This window comes from Ascidia mentula, chromosome 6 (assembly GCF_947561715.1).
Source record: "Ascidia mentula chromosome 6, kaAscMent1.1, whole genome shotgun sequence".
Classification (NCBI taxonomy): domain Eukaryota; kingdom Metazoa; phylum Chordata; class Ascidiacea; order Phlebobranchia; family Ascidiidae; genus Ascidia; species Ascidia mentula.
In genome coordinates this window covers 823144-841109 of record NC_138571.1, presented here as the reverse complement: position 1 = coordinate 841109, position 17966 = coordinate 823144, and the positions used below count along the sequence as shown (strand labels likewise).

The window sequence follows — 17966 nt, the reverse complement described above, 5'->3', positions numbered from 1 at the left end:
GTTAGGTTTAATGTTGATGTTTGATAACATGATCTTTGTAAACTTGAAGACGCGTCAGAAATATGATGAAAGTATTGGGAGATTAAATGAAACCCAGAATCAACTTCAAACCATCGAAAACCAACTGGAGATCGTCAAGTCTGAGGTGATTAAATGTTGGGTTGTTTAAGTTAGAGAAGCTATTTAATAAGTGTTCATGAATGTAAAGAGTTAACATTTCTATGTTAGGTTAATGAAAAAGATGAACTTATTTCCAATCTAAACGATGAGTTGAATAAATCCCATGAGCTGTGCGAGGAAAGAGGACACCAGGTGAGTTGTCGTAAGGTGATAAATGTTGAGGCAATTATTTTATCCTGAAAACCTTTTTTGAATATATTTAGAGTTTTTGTAAAGCCTTTCAACAAATAAAATCACAAGTTTAAGCTTCGTGAAACCAATTTTACAATATGTAACATTGCTGCTTTCCTAACCGTACTTCCAACACAACGAGAATTTGAGCTAACAGACAAACCCCCACCACTTCTTGTTTAAGATCTCGACTTGTGAAGACGTCATCGAGCAACTGACACACGAACTTCAACGAACACAAGAAGAAAGCAAAGTTAACAAACACAGACTTGAAACTATGAGGGATGAGAATGACATCATCAAACAACGAATGATCGAGAAACAACAGGAGGTGAGATTGCATGTTTGAATACAAACGGAAAGCAATATTTTATTGATATTGCCAATGACAAGTTTAACCTGATATAAAGTAACTTGTTTGCAACAAAAATTATTGTTGCACAATAAACTGGTAAAATGTGTAAACTTTTCCCAGTTGTCGAGACCTCGCACAATGTGTCGTTTAAACACAATCCCATTTGCAGATCGCGAAACACCAAGATTCCATCCACAAACTCAAATCAGACTGGCAACAATTCCAAGTAACTCATTCACATGACAACGATGATTTCAATGAGAGACAGGAACATAACCTGAGGTTTAATTACTTTTTGCTGATAAAACTTCCAACAAAACATCACAAATTAATATTTTGTTTCCTGTATTAATGTTGGTATGATTACCTTTGGTAAAAATATCATTAATAAAGAAAGGATTTTGGAAAGAATTTTTTTTTCTGGAAATAACAAAAATTTCAAGTAAAAAGCAACTTACTAAAAAAATCAATAGTTTTTTTGTGGCACATGACACATGCTGATTGACACATGACACACAGCACATGGCACTTAGTATAGTATAGTCATAGGGTCTGGCAACCAAAATTTTCCAAGCTTTAAAACTTCCCTATTTAAATTTTTTAATAGATTAGAGAGGGAGTTGGTTCAGATGCGAGGACATGTTGGTGAGAAACAACATCAGGTGGAAGAGTCAAAGAAACTCCTCCATGAGATGAGGAATCAGTTGAGCGAGATGCAGCTCGGGAAGAAGGACATGGAAGATGAGGTTCGAGCTTCTTGGTTTTGTGGAAAATAAAAACCTTACGAAAGTAGAATGTTGGATGACGCCAAACATATTTTAGGAACCCTTTGAAATGATAAATATTCCATTATTTGTTCGTTATCTCCCTGAAAAATATTGCTTTGCACCGACATCACTAAAGGTTTGGTTTTATTGGAAAAATGTTACCCAGAATTCCAATTCTAAACTTTTTATTTGAGAAATAATCGTAAGGAAAGTTTCATCTTTAAATCTAGTTAAAAAATGGAAAGTTCTCAGTAAAATACAATTTTCAGATTTTGTTTCAACTTACATAGAAATATTGTTGAATGTTAGATTTTTGTGTTTTAGTAAATCTGTTGCTCGTAAAACTGTCGTGACAACTTTTGTTGCTCAGGTAAAAGATTTGGAAAAAGAATTAATTTCTGCCCAGAAGAAGTTGGATGAGAGCGATGCGAGGATACTCGTTGCCGTGGAACAAGAAAAAGCAAAACTTGCTTCAGTTTCGCGACAACTTGAGTTTGAACAACATTCTAATGATGGTTTGAAAGATGTGAGTTATCAAAACTAATTTGTTGCAGATAAGTTTATTGTAATGCTCTCTATGGGAACGTTTACAGAATTGCTGCTACAGCCCTTTATGGATTAATTTAATGGCATGAAGGACTATCTAGATTTAATGTGTCTTCAACCTTTAAAATTTAAATAAAATTTGCCATCAAAATATCAGTTTTTTAAATATTTTTGTTGTCATTTCATACTTTTTTACTTTCAATCCACCATCTTAGCTCCTCCTTCATATCCGAAATAATCAGCAAGTATTTTTGCACGAAACTTTTTTCTTTTCTTCCAGGAAATAAATCAGCGAGATTTGCTTCTGAACAAACTTAAGTCAGATTTGACGAATTGCCATGAAAACATCTCTGCGAAGACAGAGGAGGTTGAACAGTTGGAAGGAACGTGCAACCAACTTCAGGTGGGACGACAAATTGTTGAATCTGCTAAAAGGATATAAGTTTGCGGAAACAAAATCCTATTGGTTTTTGACTGGGAATTAATTTGTTGCTTTTTCAACATTTCAATTAACTTTGTGTGGTTGAGAAATCTGTGTTTAGAAATCTCCAAGTGTTCAAACTTTTCATGTAAACCAGGATTTTTAGAATGATCACATAACGACACAGTCAAGCTACTGACATAAAATACTCAAACAAAATTTGTTGATCAGATTGAACTCGATCGAGCGGTTCGAAGTCGGACAGAGTCGGAAGCCAAGAGGTTGGAAGTTTGTGGAGAAATTGAGGAACTTTCTCAAACTCTCGAAGAAACGAGGAAGGGATACAGGGAATGCGCACAGGAGGTCATCTTGCTTCTCATATTCTGCGTTTTGAAAAGTTATCAATGCACACCTAGCAACATGGAAATGTTACACACCTAGCAACATGGAAATGTTAAAAAATATCTTTCAACTTTACTGTGATTTTTTCATAATTCCTTCTTTAATTGCTGATTGGCACAAAGATTTTTCTCTAAAATGTCATCATGAGATTGTTGTCTTCTATATTTGACTACATGTGCAGAAGTCAGTAAAGTAATCGTTTTAGTTGATGTTCTGTAATGTTGTGAATAACCTTCACAATATTAGAAATCACTGCTTTTTATCTCAGAATAACTGACTTAAAACAAATATTACATGAATGAAAAAGAAAAATATTTTATAAAATTTTGTACAAAAAAACAAAGAATAATTGAAGTTTTTTCTTGCCCAGCTTGCTCACTATGAAGAGAAAGTGATGTTAAAGGAACAAAACCTTACTAACACCCAGCTTGAATTAAGCGGCAAAGTGACTGACCTTACAAGGTCTGAACAACTTAACAAGAGGTTACAAGTGAGTAACTTATTACGTGGATCTGATTTACGTTCAATACATTTACAAACATTTCTGAAACTTGAGCTCCAATATTAATATAGTTTTTTATTGTTGCAGTTGTTAAACTAAACATTTCTATTTATGATTCCAATCAAATAAATTAATTTCAACGTCCACAAAACTTTTCAGGCCGAGTTAAAGCAGTTGAAAGATCGTTGTTTGGCATCGGAAGATGAGTCGGCCGACCAGAGCAGAATTATCACCAAACAGAGGTCATTGTGCAAAGTGATTGTTTTAACAATGCCCAGTCATTTTTACTATGAAATGTCATGTTTGTGTTTTCTAATTCCAAGTCTGACTCAACCTGGTAACCCTGGCAACACCATTTGCTTTATGCTGTCATGTATTCAATAGAAATCATTGAATGTTTGTATGAATCAGTGTGTATCTAGGTGTGAGTTGGAAGATTGGAAACAACAATTCAAACACCAGGAAGAAGTGTCATCGAAACACCAGGAGGCAGCAAAGAGCACTGGGGAGGAATTGGCCGACCTTAAAGCTCAAACAAGGGCACTTGAAAGTGAAGTGAGTTGCCTGTTTCCATTTACAGAATTTTTCTGCATTAATCAAAAAACTTAAATGTTGCTTTTTGCTTTGAGAAAAAAAATAGAACTGTGTCTTTGATGGCAGAAATGTTTGTGTTTAAACTTGTGGGAAATAAAAATTCTACACAGGTCACAAGATGTCAGGACAGAGTAAAATCACTGGAGCGTGACCTTGACACTGAGAGAAGTCGACACTCCGAAGCACGGGATGAAATTGTGAAACTTAACAACGAATCGATGAATTTGAACGTAACAAACGAAAAGTTGGAAAAACACAGATGTGATTTACAAGGAGAGGTAATATGCTGAGTCATCGTTTTATTGTTTTTGTGACGTTAAATATTTGATGATTCGCTTCAGTAAATTTGTGGCGAACACTTATGAGTTGAAGAAGGTTTTTGGTGTTAATTGAATCTCACATACAAACCAGCAATTAGGTACAAACAAAATTAACTTTGGGTTTCACGAAGTTTTTTTAATCTTGCTTTCTTTGATGTGACAAACTAATCAATTTGTTTTCAGATTAAATCAAATCAAAACCAAGTTTCCAAACTGGAAGACTCGCTCGGCAACTTCCAAACCCAGCTTTCAGATGCTCGCGATGAAATCAACAAACTTAAGGATATTTTAGCCGAAAGGGAGCGACACCTAGTGGATGCACATAACCAGGAAAAACTGCGTTTGAAGGAGGTTTGGAAAGTTTTTGTACTGTCAGGATCTGCTCATGCATCGTTTTTGTAACAAAAGTTTAAAGGTTCTCCATTGATATTTGCTGATAATTTCCTGTGCATTTGTGCAAGAACTTTGTCATATTTCGTAGCTCAACAGTTGAATCGGGTTCAGTGGTTGTCGAACTTTTTTGGATGTGACCAAAACAATTCTAAACTACTTTCCAGGGCATCAAGATGCAGAGAATCTTGTTGCTTGTTTGAAATAATGTTCTTTGTTAAAGTTTTTGTGTTAATCATTAGATTGAAAAGTACGAGGAAAATCTTGCAAACTTGCACCAGGATTTAGAGGCAAGTCAACACCAGTACAAGGAATGCCATAAGCTGATGTTGGATGCTGTACAACGACAGAATGACCTCAAACTACAGGTATTTTGATGAAAAATGTTAAACTATTGTAATTAAATGCAGTGTTGCCACCAACAAGTTTTTACCAATATATTTTCTTATTTTATTTCTAAATTCTCAAGTTGTTTATTTTTGATGCCGTTGACATACAAGAACAGGTTGTTTAAATAAACGGAAATATTGAACATTCATGTTTGTTATTTTCAGCTTTCATCGATTGAAGGAACACAGCTCGAGTCGATTGATCAACTTGGTCAGAGCACAAAGGAAAATTCCAACCTTAAAACTGAACTCCAAAAAGCTTGGCATGACAACCAAGCTATGGCTCAAGAGGTGAACTGAACATAGAAATAACAGTAACACCCGTAGATCGGTCAACTTGTGCAATGTTTTCATGTAAGGCATCTGTACCAGGGGCACTTTTTTCACAGCGGCCAATACATTGTAAAGATTGGTGGCTGGAGAACTGTTCATGAAAAGAGAATTTTAGCCAAAATGGTTTCATTACACAGGAAAGCAATAATTTCTATCATCAATTTTGTAAAAAATACTGCAGAGGTTTTTCGGAAGAACAAATCAAGCTTTATACGTCCTCTGCGTCGTAGCTTGGTGGCCCCTGACCTACACAACACAATAATACATGAATTTTTAAATAACCTGATAATCCTAAATAGTATCTTTTGTTAAGTTGGTTATGAAAGAAATCTATGCATGTTTCCATGTTGATTTTTGTTGTTTTTCAGCTTGGAGTTTATGAAGACAAACTGAGAAAGTTAAGGAATGAATTCCGCAAAGTTCAAAACTTGAACAAAGAAGCTGAAGATGAAGTTGTGACCTATGGAAACAAACTACAGGTGAATTTTGCCTTTTTTTGTACTATTTAAAGTTATGTTGATGATATTTTTTAATTTGTTTTGTTTGTTTTGCATAAAATTGTTTTGTTTAGAATATATCCCATGAGCTGAATGAAACAAGTGAAAAAAATCGACTTGGCATTGCCGAAATCGCGAAGAAAGAAGAACAACTAGTTGTGTTGAGGGTAACCTTGTTTGATGATCCACCATAAGATGTATTTAAACATTAGTTGATCAGACAAATTGTACGAATATGCGACAATGATTCTTGGCAATGCTGCATATTTGGGGTGATAATTGATAATCCAAACACAATTTGCCACTGAAACTTAGGTACACTTACATAAATTTAGGTACAACACCATTCTTACATTTTCTGACAAACTATTTTTGAAGGTGGAATTTTCGTCGCTGCAGGAAAAACACAAAAAGTTAGGGGAAGATTTTGATCAGAATAAAAGAATTCTGGACGCGACCCAACATAAGCTTGCAACAACAAACCTAATGGTGGGATCATCAAACCTTAAAATAAAACTTAGTAAACTCGTTTATTAAATTTTGTTCAGGTCGACAAACTACAAAACGAAGTCAATCAAGCGCGAAATGATAGCAGTCGACTACGGACAGAGAGCGAAGCCGTGGTTGAAAACGTGAATATTTGGGTCCGAGAACAGAAGCAGAACAACGACAGAATGAACGACAAAATGAAGGAACAGACAGCAGAACTGAAATCTGTGACGTCAGATAACGAGTAAGTAGGGTCCAATATAATGTGTGTGGGATGATCGCTCTGCCAGAGAAACTTTCATAAACTTTGTTGATATTGGAGTAAATATTGTGAAACTCTCGAGTTTTTTTATAACAGTGAAAAATCATTTTCCTTCAGGCACATTTAACTATTCCAACAGGTACATTCTGTTAAAGTATGTTGTGTAGTGTGTTGTATGGAATTATTAAACAGGGATTCCCTGGTGGGGATTTTTTTACAGAGCATTGCAACAAAAAGTGGTATTTTGGCAATTTAAAACACTACAACTATAATAGTCCTGATTTTTTCCTAATCAAATTCTCCGCTTGTTGTAATTGGATGAATATTTCAAATAAAACTTTGTCTCAGGTTTTTCGAATAGATTTTTTTTTTTTAATCAACCACACTTGTTTCAATATTCACTTGTTCTTGGGATATTTATTTTATAATTTCGTCTTGAGATTGTTGCAAGACAACTCAGTGTGAAACAAAGTAATTATTTATTTTAAATTCCGTTGCTGTGATATATCAACATTAAGCGCAATACACAGTAAAACACACAGTGGTGGAAGAACATGCATATTCTATGACATCACACACGTCATCCAAAGCAGCAAACCCATCCAAAATAATATTTGCATGTGGATGGTTTTAAATAGCGTTAATTTTAATCCTTCCAATAAACATAGTCACTTTGCCACATTAAAATTACTTGTTCTTGCATTAAAAGGACACACAGTGGGACATCTAGTGGACAAACAATTTAAGATAGCGAAGTGCAAACTATGTGAACAAAATTAAGACATTGTTTCTACTTTTTCCCCGATTTTTTCCCTCCTTTTCCAGATTTTCGTTCCGCCTGATTAGTCACAGGTTCAGCTGTGGGGGTAGAGGGTTCTTCTTCTGGTGTGATTTCTATGTGGATAGTAAGTGGGGGGACACTTTGGCCCATTTCTGTCAGCTGTTGGTGGAATTCGCTCCGGTCTTCAATTATCTGAAACACCACAGTTGCACCTTAGATATTATCACACTGACTGATGTAAATTTATGGGAAAAGTCTCACTAACCTTCTGCATTGCTGTGAGGATTTCAGCATCTTGGAGCATGGCCTCGGGTTTGGTTGAACCTGGAGCTGTGTAGACAGCTTGAACAATTCGAGATCGCATGCGCTCCAGCCTGGCTTGGTTGTGTTCCTTATTCACCTTTGCTTCTTGCTCACTCTGCTTTAACTCCGTCAACTCTGTGGTTAGTTCTGTTACCTACGACAACAGGTTCGATATACACTGAAAATAAGTCATTGAGGCTGCGTTGAACAAAACTTTGCTTCTGTGGATGATTACAATATTATCAACATTTTGGTTGGCAAAATGGTTGAACACGAATGTGATTTTTTTTCTTGTTGTCTGTTACCAGATTCTCATTAGAAGCAAAGTTTTTTGCAAAATTTTCGTGATACTACAGAAGATTTTGAGCAATAGTTATGAAATTGTCTTTTGGATATTTGATGGTAAGTTACACAGGAATAATCGGTTCTGGCATCAGTTTTGATATACTGCAAGTAATTTTTGATTCCTCATATTCAACTTACTTGTTGTTGCATCAACTTTCCACTCTCCAAGTATTGTTTGTTTTGCCTCCCACCTCTCCTCAACTCCTTTCCCTGCTTCTCCAGCTTGTCGTGTTGCTTGGCAACTGTATCCTGGGCTGCTTTTAGGTCGCACTTTGCCTTTTAATAACGACACCAAAAATAATTGTAAGGTCGTTGTTTTATGATTATTTGTAATAAAGGTGTCGTGTTTCAAGGAAATTTCTCAAAAAATATTGAATATGATAAATGTGATTTACTTTGCTTTTGAAATTTGTGGTTGAATCAATTACCTGGGTCACATAACTATTCTAATTAATTAATTTACCTGATTTAATTCTTTCTCCATCATTGCAACAATTTCCTCATGTTTTTTCTCTTCCTTGAGATTTGCGAACTTGTTTGACATCGCATGAAGTTGTTCATGTGCTTCCTCACATTCAGCCTGACTCTTCTCCAGTTTAATTGATAACTTGGTTGTCTTGTGTTCACGCCTGTTGATGTCATTCTGAAGGTTTTCCACCAATCCGTGTGAAAGTTGCAAATCTTCTTCCACATTCTTAAGTTTTTCTGAAAACATTGTGTCATAAAACTGTAATGTAATTTTTCCATGTCTAAATAAACACAGAATTCAATCAAATCATCATAATGGACACTTCCGATGCCTTGTATGGTTTTTTTCCTCTAACAAATGTTTTATATAATATACTGTTCTTTAAGTTAGTCAGTGCCACAGTGGTCTGGATTATATTGATGGTTTGTGAAAAATGACAAGGCAACGCAAAGTAAATATTTGCAAATTGTTAAAAATGATCTTAGTTTATCAAATTAGTGGTAACTTGTTCTACTGTGGAGACTGTTTTCCTGCAAACAAATGTTTGAACACATACCTTGTAAATTAAAAATTTTTTCATCTTTTTCCTGCAAATCCTCTTTAAGTTCGAGGACAATTTCATCCAGTGGTCTCCGGTCTGGGATGGGGATGTCCAGTTGTTTCCTAAACTCATCCAACTCGTCTCTCGCATCCAACAAGGAATCATCGATGCTTCCAAGTTTCCTCTCAATCTTAGTTGTTTCTTCGGCAATATTGTCACTCATCTACGACGACAAACATTAAGTTGATTGTTGATTGTTTGTTGCTAGGCAGTGTTTCTGCTTTTTAAATTTTTACACTAAAGTTCCCTTTGTATGAGCTATACAAGAAAAACAATTAATTATTTGTTGTTATAATCATGTCCATATCTTTCGTCAAAAATCAGATACCAAGTATTTGCTGCCCATGAGACTGTTTGATGATTCTGATAGTGATTCTTATCGATGTATCACTTGTGGAGTAATTATGTGGGTAAACTGAATTGGAAATAAACACAGCAACAAACCAGTGTGTATAACTTGTACATGGAACACCAACTCAGTGTGTATAACTTGTACATGGAACACCAACTCAAGATGATTAAAAAGGAACTCACAACACTTGTTGTGTCTTTATTCTCGTCCGTTCTTATGCTGTTCTGCTTCTTGCTTTCCTGTAGTTCTGCATGCAGTGCTTGCTGGTTCACCTACAAAAGGAGCTTGAAACTTAGTATTTGTATAAGCGAAAGCGATAGAGCTCTTCGAAGAGCTATTTGATGGAAACGGCAGTGCTGCCTGTTGCTCGCTTGCAACTTTAGTGTTGTTAATTTGTTGAAAATTTACAAATATCAAGGATGCAAAATCAAACTTTGGTTTTCTAACCTCTAATGTGGCGACTTGATCCCTCAATGCTGTCACCAGTTTGTCTTTTCTGTAACATTCACGTTCGTACACAGCAAGTCTGTTAATTTCATCTCCCATCTGTAGAAGCTTCCGGTCTTTTTCAGCCAAGCTTGCATTGCTTTTCAGCTCCTGTAGCAAAATATTAACAGTTTTGTTGAGTGAGTTGGAACCACCACATGTGTGTCAACTTCACACCCATATTTGTACGAAACAATGAAACCGTTTGTTTTTCACTTGAAAGTTTTGATTGTTCACAGCAAAGTTGACTTCACACAGTTTTGTGGTTTCTGAACTCTGATGTGAGTTTGATATTAAGGCAAAGTTGGTTAATTGTTTTGTTATCACTGAAAATTAATTTTGAAAAAATGGGTTTATTATCATGAGACAGACACTTTTTTGCAACTTATTTCTAAACACAAACTTTTACCTACCAACATATTTGCTTCCACCTCAGCAACTTTGCAACGGAGGTCGATGATCACAGAATCTTTCCTCTTGTTCTCTGATTCGGAAATGCTCAGTCTGCTGATCTCATCTCCCATGTGAAGAATCCTCTTTTCTTTTTCACGCAACATCGACATATACCTGTGTCAAAACATAGAGGTTTTGGAACCAAATATATTTATTTCTTTTGTTGTGGTAAAGTAATTTTGTTGACGTTGTTTACGTTTGCGAAAATTTTGTTTGTTATTTTTATAAACGGCGCAGAAGTGTTTGTGTGATCGCGTACATAAACATGACATTATACCAAGGTTCAACTTCTGTTTCTTCCACTTCTTCTTTGCTGAAACTTGTCTCCTTTTCCTCCTCACCTTCATCTGACACCGCTTTCCAACCTGTTCCGTTTTCCTGCATGCGATGAATCATCTCCACTCTGTAGCTCATATCACCTCCGTTATCCCGGGGAGATGCATTTCCTGAGGTGGTCCCGGTCGTAATTTTCAGGTTTAATGGAACAGATTTTGATCGCTCGTTCAGGATCAAGTGTGACAGAGGTGGAGTTGTGTTCTGTGGACTTGTGGGGGCTGTGTCAGGTCGGAATGTTATTTTGTCGTATGATGTTGGTGTCCGACTTCTTGCTGAGTTGTTGCGTTGTTGTTTGTTGAAATACCCACTTTCCACAGCACTTTTTGCACCACTTCTCGATTCGGGTGAAACTTTTCCGTTGGTTTCTGTTGTTCTGTTTTCATTTTTAGTGTCGTTGCTGACATCAAACTCGTGAGGAATTCCACTGTGACCAAAACGAATCACGTCCCCCGGTGTTAAGCGCACTGCACCGTTTTGTACTCTGTGTTCATTGACGTATGTTCCATATGCTGAGTTTAAGTCCTGGATCACGAAACAATTGTCATCTGTTCTTCGTTCCACGACCGCATGCATTCTTTCCACTCTACCAGAATCAAGGGGAATGTGGGCCCCGACCAACTTGTGACCATCTATCTTCCTCCCATGTAATCCAGATCCTTTCCCGATGGAAGTTACCTCAGCGTCAAGAGTATAATTATGCCCAGGACTCCTTAAGTAACCTCTCATGTCCAAAATCTATGCTCTTTACTTAACTAATTACTAAAACCTTCAAACAGTTACAATCCCACAAAACTATTGTTTAGAATGTAAATTATTTTTCTTGTTTCCACACCAGGTTGACAAACTTCTGCTGCAACCACAAGTATGTGAAAACAATTAAGTATAAATTTGTTTATTAAGCAATTGTACCCAATTTTGTTTGCTTACTTCAGAATGTTTATGCCAAAGAATTTATAAATGTGGAATTGCGTTTAGAATTTTGTGGTTGCATCAGAAGTTTTTTCTCTGGCAAGTTGTCTCAATAACTTTTATGTACTTTACTGAAAAAACTCCACAATATTTTCTATCTCTTCCCACAATATCACAAGCTAAGCTGTTTTGTTCAATTGTGATGTCACAACACTAGTCATTGTTACATTAATGCTCTTATGAATGGGGCTGACAGGGGCTGGTAGATGAACATAAATACCTTTCCATTGTGACTATTTCTGGAAATGTGTTTATGCATCCAGTAGAGAAAAGAAGTTTGTTGACTGTAACTTGATACAAATTTTAACATAGTTGTAACTGAGACTGACATGAACTCAAAACAACCCCAGACAAAACATTGATTTTTCTTCCACTGGCAACATCGATACGCCAACAAGAAAGGAGTTGTCAACTACACTGAGTACACTGATCCAACTTTCAAGTAGCACTTCATACTGAACACCAAACTATTTGAGAAATTCGCTCTAAATCTGTCACACTTCAAAATGTGATGGTGATATTTACAATAACATTTGTTTCCATGGATTGGTTGATGAAAAAAAAATTTTTGGTGTATTTCACATTCTGTGACTTTCACCTCATGAATAGACATCGTATTTGAGATGTTGGAAAAGTTTCCCCTATTTCCTTCTGCTGTATTCCACGCCAATGAACTCACAAATCGAGTAAAAAACATGTTCCAAGCATACTTTATTGCAATTTACATTGCCAGCGTAATACAGCTATAATATAATTAACAAACTTTGATGGCACTTTGACCATTCAGAAATCTCCTAAATAACCAAGTAAATATTTCGGAAACAAAAAGCTACAAACCATTAGTTTAATTCTCCCAGGTACGAAAAATTTCTGTCTGAACAACTTTCAATCCAGCTCCACTATTTCCATGGCTTCAAAATCTCTGTTGATTTTGTATCAGCCATTGTGTTTGAATAAGCGCTGAACAATGGCCATTGTTGTTTGCTCTCAACAATGGGCATTGTTACAACAGGTTGTATTAATTTTGTCAATCAACAGAAGCTTAAACTGAATATTTGTACATTGTTGGTGTGGATTTGTTCAAATATTCAACTTTGTGAAAGAAAATAGTTTGTGTTGAACATTTTGTGGTTTAATTTTTACTTCCTGGGGTTAAATGTTTCCCACTAAAAACAAAAATTCAAAGAAGTTGCAAAGACGGTATATCCAACTTCTATATTATGATGAAACAAACATATCAAACATGCTATGTAACAAATACGACATATTTGTATTTTTTGTTTGTTTATTAACATTGTTGTGGTGTTAAATTATTTAAATCTCTTGCTCAGTCACAAACTTTTCTATTAAAAATGTCAATTTAATGTCACCCTTGATGAAAACATAACATTTTTGATATCAGACAACTACTGGATGATAATGAGCAGTTAAGAAATGATTTGAGAAGATTGAAGCAGAATCTGGGAAATGTTTCCCAAGAAGCAGAAAAAAGCAAAGCCTTACAACGTCACACGTCAGAACAACAAGTGAGACATAATGGTTTTGTTGCAGCGAATTTATTATTGTGGAAATATAGACATCATAACTAACTTGAACCTTGCTATGTTTCAGGGTTTGATCGTGCAGTTGAGAAATCGTCTCGCAGAAGCAGAAAGTGAACAAGAAATTACATTGCAAGAAAAAAATGCATCTCTTGATGATTTGCACCAGAGGTTAAAGCAAAATGTGGAGTGCATTCAACAACTTAATCAACAGGTTGCCTTCTTAACACTCTGAGTCAATTAACTAAAGTATTTGGTTCCAAATGGCAATGTATGGATGTTATAAATACCTTCTTTATTACGCTAAATACAAGATATCTGATCTGACACAAATAATCGATATTTAGCTATCCAGTGTCCATGCAAGTTTTGTACATTCACTACTTAGTTACATCAATCACAAACATTGTGAATATTTTTGTCATGGGTGTGATAAAATACGCAAATATTCTTGTTAATATTCAGTTGAACAACTTGAGCAAGGAAAATTCACGGCAGCGATCTCTCGTTGAACAGGAAATTTCCACAAGAAAAAGTTTGGAGCTCCAGTTGGAGGCGAAGGAGCAAGCGCTGATGGGTTTGAGGGCTCAACTTGATGTGAGATATTTTTACAACTATCTTGTTGTGACTTGTTTCTTGATGGGAGATGTCTGATGTCGACAAATTTAATTTTTTTCACTTCAGACTCGATCCCTGACTTCTCCAAGTAGGGAATTCCCCAACATGAGTGGAAGTTACAGAACCTCGTCGCTGAGAGACAAGGTTTGTGTCACCATGACAATTGGAAGCATGTTGCATGTACAACTGCATGTTTATGTTGTTGATATCATGATGGTTTTTGCTTTTTTTCTGTTACTGTTTTTGTAGGATTGCCGAGTCTAGATACATACCATTGTTTGTCAGACTTGCATTCCATATAACACAGCATACACATTTTACTCCTTATTAAATCTGTAAAAAGAAATGCCAAATTACCAACTCAATAAAATGTTGAGTTTTTAAGGAGAAAGAGGCTGCGATGGCTGACGCCAGGAGCTCCGGGATAAATAACCCTGACCGATTGGATAAAAATTACTGGGTGCAGAGAGTTGGAGAGGTGAATTGAGTTCAAGTTTAAAATGTGGATTCCTGTTATTAATTTCTTTGTGTAAATAATCCTGGTATTTGAATTTCCATAAATGAGCCTTTACCCCCTCGTTAAGATTGGTACAACAACGATTCAAACATTTGCTGCACCTTGTTGCAAAGTTTCTTGTGACTCTGCACCCAAAACTGAATCCATGGAAATGATGATAAACTACCAAAATAAATAATCTTGAAAAATAAAGCATAAAAAGTAAATCTGGATAAAAATGTTCATGTGAAGAGGGAAAGAGAATTAGTGCAAAGAACTCACGACACATTTGGCTAATGTTATCTCCCTGTTGGGAATTCCTGTCTTTTTGACAAAAATATGACACTAAGTTCCACACTTGCATGTAAATCCCAGCATGAGTAATTTCCTTGCATGTCTTCTAGCTTTCTTTGCATCTCCAACAAAGCAGTGAATATTGGTCTGATAAAGTTAAAGAACTGTCAGTGCAGCTCGAAGACTCAAGACTCGAAAGTTCTTTTAAATCATGAACACTTCACGTAATTGTGCTTGTGTGTGCATGTGATTAGTTGGTGGAATAATATTTTGTTTAACTATACTGCTTGAACACGGATTACTCCTAACCCTAACTTACAAGACTAACATTAGTATGTTGCAGTTGATTGTTTTAAACATTACTGGATTTGTTGTCATTTAATAACAGACATTTTGACAAAAGTGCAATTGCGACTGTGGATAAAAATATTAACTTTTGTTTAGTTTCCAAGACATCAGCATTGATCAACTGTGGAATTCTTCTTCAACAACTGTGTTTTTTATCAATTTTATATTTTGATGTCACTGTTGTATGACATTGAGTATTGCTTGGTTTACATTTTGCTGCTTTATTCATGAATAATTACGTGGTACGATGTTTGTGTTTTTTATGCATTTTATTTTTCTATCAAAGATTTATAGTTTTGCACAAAATATGTTTAGTGAGAATAAAACCTGCACTTTATAATTTCAATGTCATCTGTTTGTATCAAATGGTTGCATTTGGAAGGAAAATACGTGTTAACTTTTAATGCATATGGCCAGGAACTCTAAACACATTCTTGCATTTGCATTACCTGTTACCTATGTGGTTCCCTTGTTTTAAAAGAAACAAATGCAATAAAACTTCAGAAGACATTTTGCATACACATCTTAAATGCTTTGGTTGAGGGCATCTATGTAACCACCACTAAGTGTAAACTAGCGGCTGCTTCTTGTTGGTCAAATATCAAATTAAAGCTCACTATGAAACAAACAAGGGCTCCATTGATGTCAAGCAAATACTTTCAAGTGTTGGTGTGAAATGTGTTTTACCCCATGCAATTAACCCACAACACAACTTCCAATGGTAAAAATAAAATCATCTGCATTTTATCAATTGTAAGCAATATTATTGTGGCAGTAACAAACCTGACCATAAGCTGAGTTCAATTGAATGCAACCATCATTTTTAACATGATGCAAATCAACAACTTTATTGAAATGATATTCAATTTTGTACGACCTCTAACGGTTTATCATTTACGGACATATATTTGATTCTGGTAATTTCCTCGGGCAACCAATGACAGACAGGGACTGGGGTTCCACGGTTGTTAGTTGAAATACTTTTGTAAAATTGTGACCATGTGCTTTTGTCCATTTTTTTCACGTCCCTCAGCAGAAGTTGTTGGTTTAAGTATTCTGCGTATTCGTCATTCCTTTCAGTTTTCTCATTTTCCTCGCTTGGAGAAGCAAGAACGACTGGATAATTATTTCGTCTTGGGTCGAACTCGACAACGTGGTAACCCAGTCTGTTTGCTTTTTCTTGGTAAGTCTCTTGCTGCAGCATCCCCTTTAGGAAACATTTCATCAGGTTGAGCATTGTCGTTGATCCAAACGTTTTGATGTAGACATCTTTAAATCCTGATAAAGAGTTTGATTAAATCTAAAGCATTCTTTAAACATGGATGAAAGCTAATAAGTTCGTAACATTTTTCTTATTGTTTTTTCATTATTTGCTTGTTCAGACGTGACATTGAACAAAAAAGAGTTGATCACATTTGTGCAATATAATTGTGTTTGTTATTAGTTTGAAACATTTTTACTGAAGCAAAATGCATCCAACCCTAATCCTTACTCATTGTGAAAAAGGTAGCACTTGGCTACATCATAGTTGGGCATAGGGTGAACAATACATAATGGTAAATATACCGATCAACTTGCACATGTCTGTGATTGCTCTGTGACACCTCAACCCATAACCTCTTGGTTGCTTTCGGATCTGCATCCAGGTTCTATGGTGACTAACGTACATGTCATCATACACTGTGCGTTCTTCATATCTGAAATGTTAAGTGTGTCTGTGATCATCCACAATTGACACACGTCTAATGTTTAAGTATGTATGCGTTGCACAGAAATTTTAACTGAAAAATTGTACATCCTATATTTAACTAGTGTACAAGCCTGGGAGTGTAATTTATGACATATTACAAATAAATGTTGCGCTTTGTGTGGTGAACTCTTGGGATTCATGAAATCAATCCCGAAATCCCAGTTTTTGAAAGCCCTGATCCAAACATTTACAAATGTACAAACCTTTTTATAACCAACAGTCTGTTGAATGCTTTATTCCTAGCTTTGCGGACTGCAGCTCCAATGTTATCAGAAGTGCTGCTGGCGATACCAACTACACCCTTTCCATTTCCAACAGCAATCATGCATCGCTGCCGATAGATTCGACCAACTTTCTTATCACGATGTGCGACGCGCGCAACCTCCAACAACACACATTGAAAATCATCAAACGAATGTTCTTCAGTGGATGGAGGTGGAGGGATTTTAATCCCACCCCATTTTCCCCCAGTCCAACCTCTAACTGCATCATCGCGCTTGAATTTGAACTTCCTTTCTTCCCGAAATGTTAGGTATTGTTCTTGTTCCTCAGGCGTGCGTTGGTAAACCTGATCGTTGGGTTTTGCATTGAGTCCAGGCCACATCATCCCCAACGTTCCTTCACCAAACACTTTATCACGACCGAGATCGATTTTCTTTCTGCTCTGCCCACGTTTTCCTCTTCCTGTACGTTTTTTGACGGGAGACACAGAGTTCCATAGTGCGGTGGCCGTAACTTGGTTGGTGAACACATGACGTTGTCTCTGTGGTTGCAGCGTAAATGTAACTATTTTCAAAAATCCCGCAGCCTTGAGGAATCCTTGCATTTTGAAATATCACAAATATCAAAGTATCTTTTTTTGCATTTTTATGCCTAGAAACTGCAAAAAATGGAAAATTAATGATCTTCCAGGCAATAGGCAGCTTTTTGTAACAAAAATGTGGGATAGTGAATTAGTGTTCAGGGTTTGGTTAACTCGGTCATTACTATCCGCAAATTTTAATATGAAGGAAGTTTACAATTTGCACATTCTTACAGTGCGAGAAAAATCACAGAAAATAAAACAGAAATTCTTAGAATGTTTGGTCACAACTAACTAACACATGTAAAAGAATATGAAAGGCAGTTTAACAATATGGACGTTGATACTAACACTTAGGCTTCATTAATTGTTCTAGCACAGTTATATACAATAACAGACACTTC

The 17966-nt window shown here is 36.0% G+C and overlaps 3 protein-coding genes across 3 annotated transcripts in view; 1 reads left to right on the top strand and 2 right to left on the bottom strand.

Annotated features, from left to right (window-relative positions):
* Positions 1-15098, top strand: part of LOC145906420 (uncharacterized) — a 31240-nt gene extending 16142 nt beyond the window's left edge. Inside the window, exons 32-56 of the mRNA XM_082993837.1 lie at positions 50-145; positions 229-312; positions 536-682; positions 876-988; positions 1314-1452; positions 1844-1999; positions 2300-2422; positions 2672-2803; positions 3213-3332; positions 3504-3586; positions 3767-3899; positions 4049-4216; positions 4442-4609; positions 4891-5016; positions 5203-5328; positions 5739-5849; positions 5942-6034; positions 6246-6356; positions 6416-6600; positions 13116-13239; positions 13325-13468; positions 13720-13851; positions 13939-14016; positions 14258-14350; positions 14773-15098. Coding sequence (XP_082849963.1) covers positions 50-145; positions 229-312; positions 536-682; positions 876-988; positions 1314-1452; positions 1844-1999; positions 2300-2422; positions 2672-2803; positions 3213-3332; positions 3504-3586; positions 3767-3899; positions 4049-4216; positions 4442-4609; positions 4891-5016; positions 5203-5328; positions 5739-5849; positions 5942-6034; positions 6246-6356; positions 6416-6600; positions 13116-13239; positions 13325-13468; positions 13720-13851; positions 13939-14016; positions 14258-14350; positions 14773-14877 — 3090 coding nt within the window. The 3' untranslated portion in view covers positions 14878-15098. The remainder of the gene's footprint in view (positions 1-49; positions 146-228; positions 313-535; positions 683-875; positions 989-1313; positions 1453-1843; positions 2000-2299; positions 2423-2671; positions 2804-3212; positions 3333-3503; positions 3587-3766; positions 3900-4048; positions 4217-4441; positions 4610-4890; positions 5017-5202; positions 5329-5738; positions 5850-5941; positions 6035-6245; positions 6357-6415; positions 6601-13115; positions 13240-13324; positions 13469-13719; positions 13852-13938; positions 14017-14257; positions 14351-14772) is intronic.
* On the bottom strand, positions 7081-11507 carry LOC145905457 (coiled-coil domain-containing protein 27-like). Its single transcript, XM_082992663.1, has 9 exons — positions 10686-11507; positions 10369-10522; positions 9917-10066; positions 9652-9741; positions 9073-9280; positions 8511-8752; positions 8186-8323; positions 7665-7856; positions 7081-7591 (listed from the first exon to the last, which is right to left on the bottom strand). Exons 1-9 carry the CDS (start codon positions 11468-11470, stop codon positions 7409-7411), a joined length of 2142 nt encoding a protein of 713 aa, XP_082848789.1. The 5' UTR covers positions 11471-11507; the 3' UTR covers positions 7081-7408.
* Positions 15099-15666: 568 nt separating the features above from the next.
* On the bottom strand, positions 15667-17668 carry LOC145905367 (small ribosomal subunit protein uS5m-like). Its single transcript, XM_082992544.1, has 3 exons — positions 16964-17668; positions 16577-16707; positions 15667-16288 (listed from the first exon to the last, which is right to left on the bottom strand). The coding sequence occupies exons 1-3, from the start codon at positions 17584-17586 to the stop codon at positions 15873-15875; spliced, it is 1170 nt and encodes a 389-aa protein (XP_082848670.1). The 5' UTR covers positions 17587-17668; the 3' UTR covers positions 15667-15872.
* Between the last annotated feature and the right edge of the window lie 298 nt (positions 17669-17966).

Bases quoted from the DNA above. Each gene is read 5' to 3' on its own strand.
- LOC145905457 (XM_082992663.1), bottom strand. From the start codon at position 11,470: ATGAGAGGTTACTTAAGGAGTCCTGGGCATAATTATACTCTTGACGCT. The intron at 10,067-10,368 runs GTAGGTAAAAGT...ATTTTGCTACAG, and splicing joins AGGTGGAAGCAAATATGTTG to GAGCTGAAAAGCAATGCAAG. The intron at 8,753-9,072 runs GTATGTGTTCAA...CAATGTTTTCAG, and splicing joins AAAAATTTTTAATTTACAAG to AAAAACTTAAGAATGTGGAA.
- LOC145905367 (XM_082992544.1), bottom strand. From the start codon at position 17,586: ATGCAAGGATTCCTCAAGGCTGCGGGATTTTTGAAAATAGTTACATTT. The intron at 16,708-16,963 runs GTTTGTACATTT...TTAACATTTCAG, and splicing joins AGACTGTTGGTTATAAAAAG to ATATGAAGAACGCACAGTGT. The intron at 16,289-16,576 runs GTATATTTACCA...ACTCTTTATCAG, and splicing joins AGACATGTGCAAGTTGATCG to GATTTAAAGATGTCTACATC.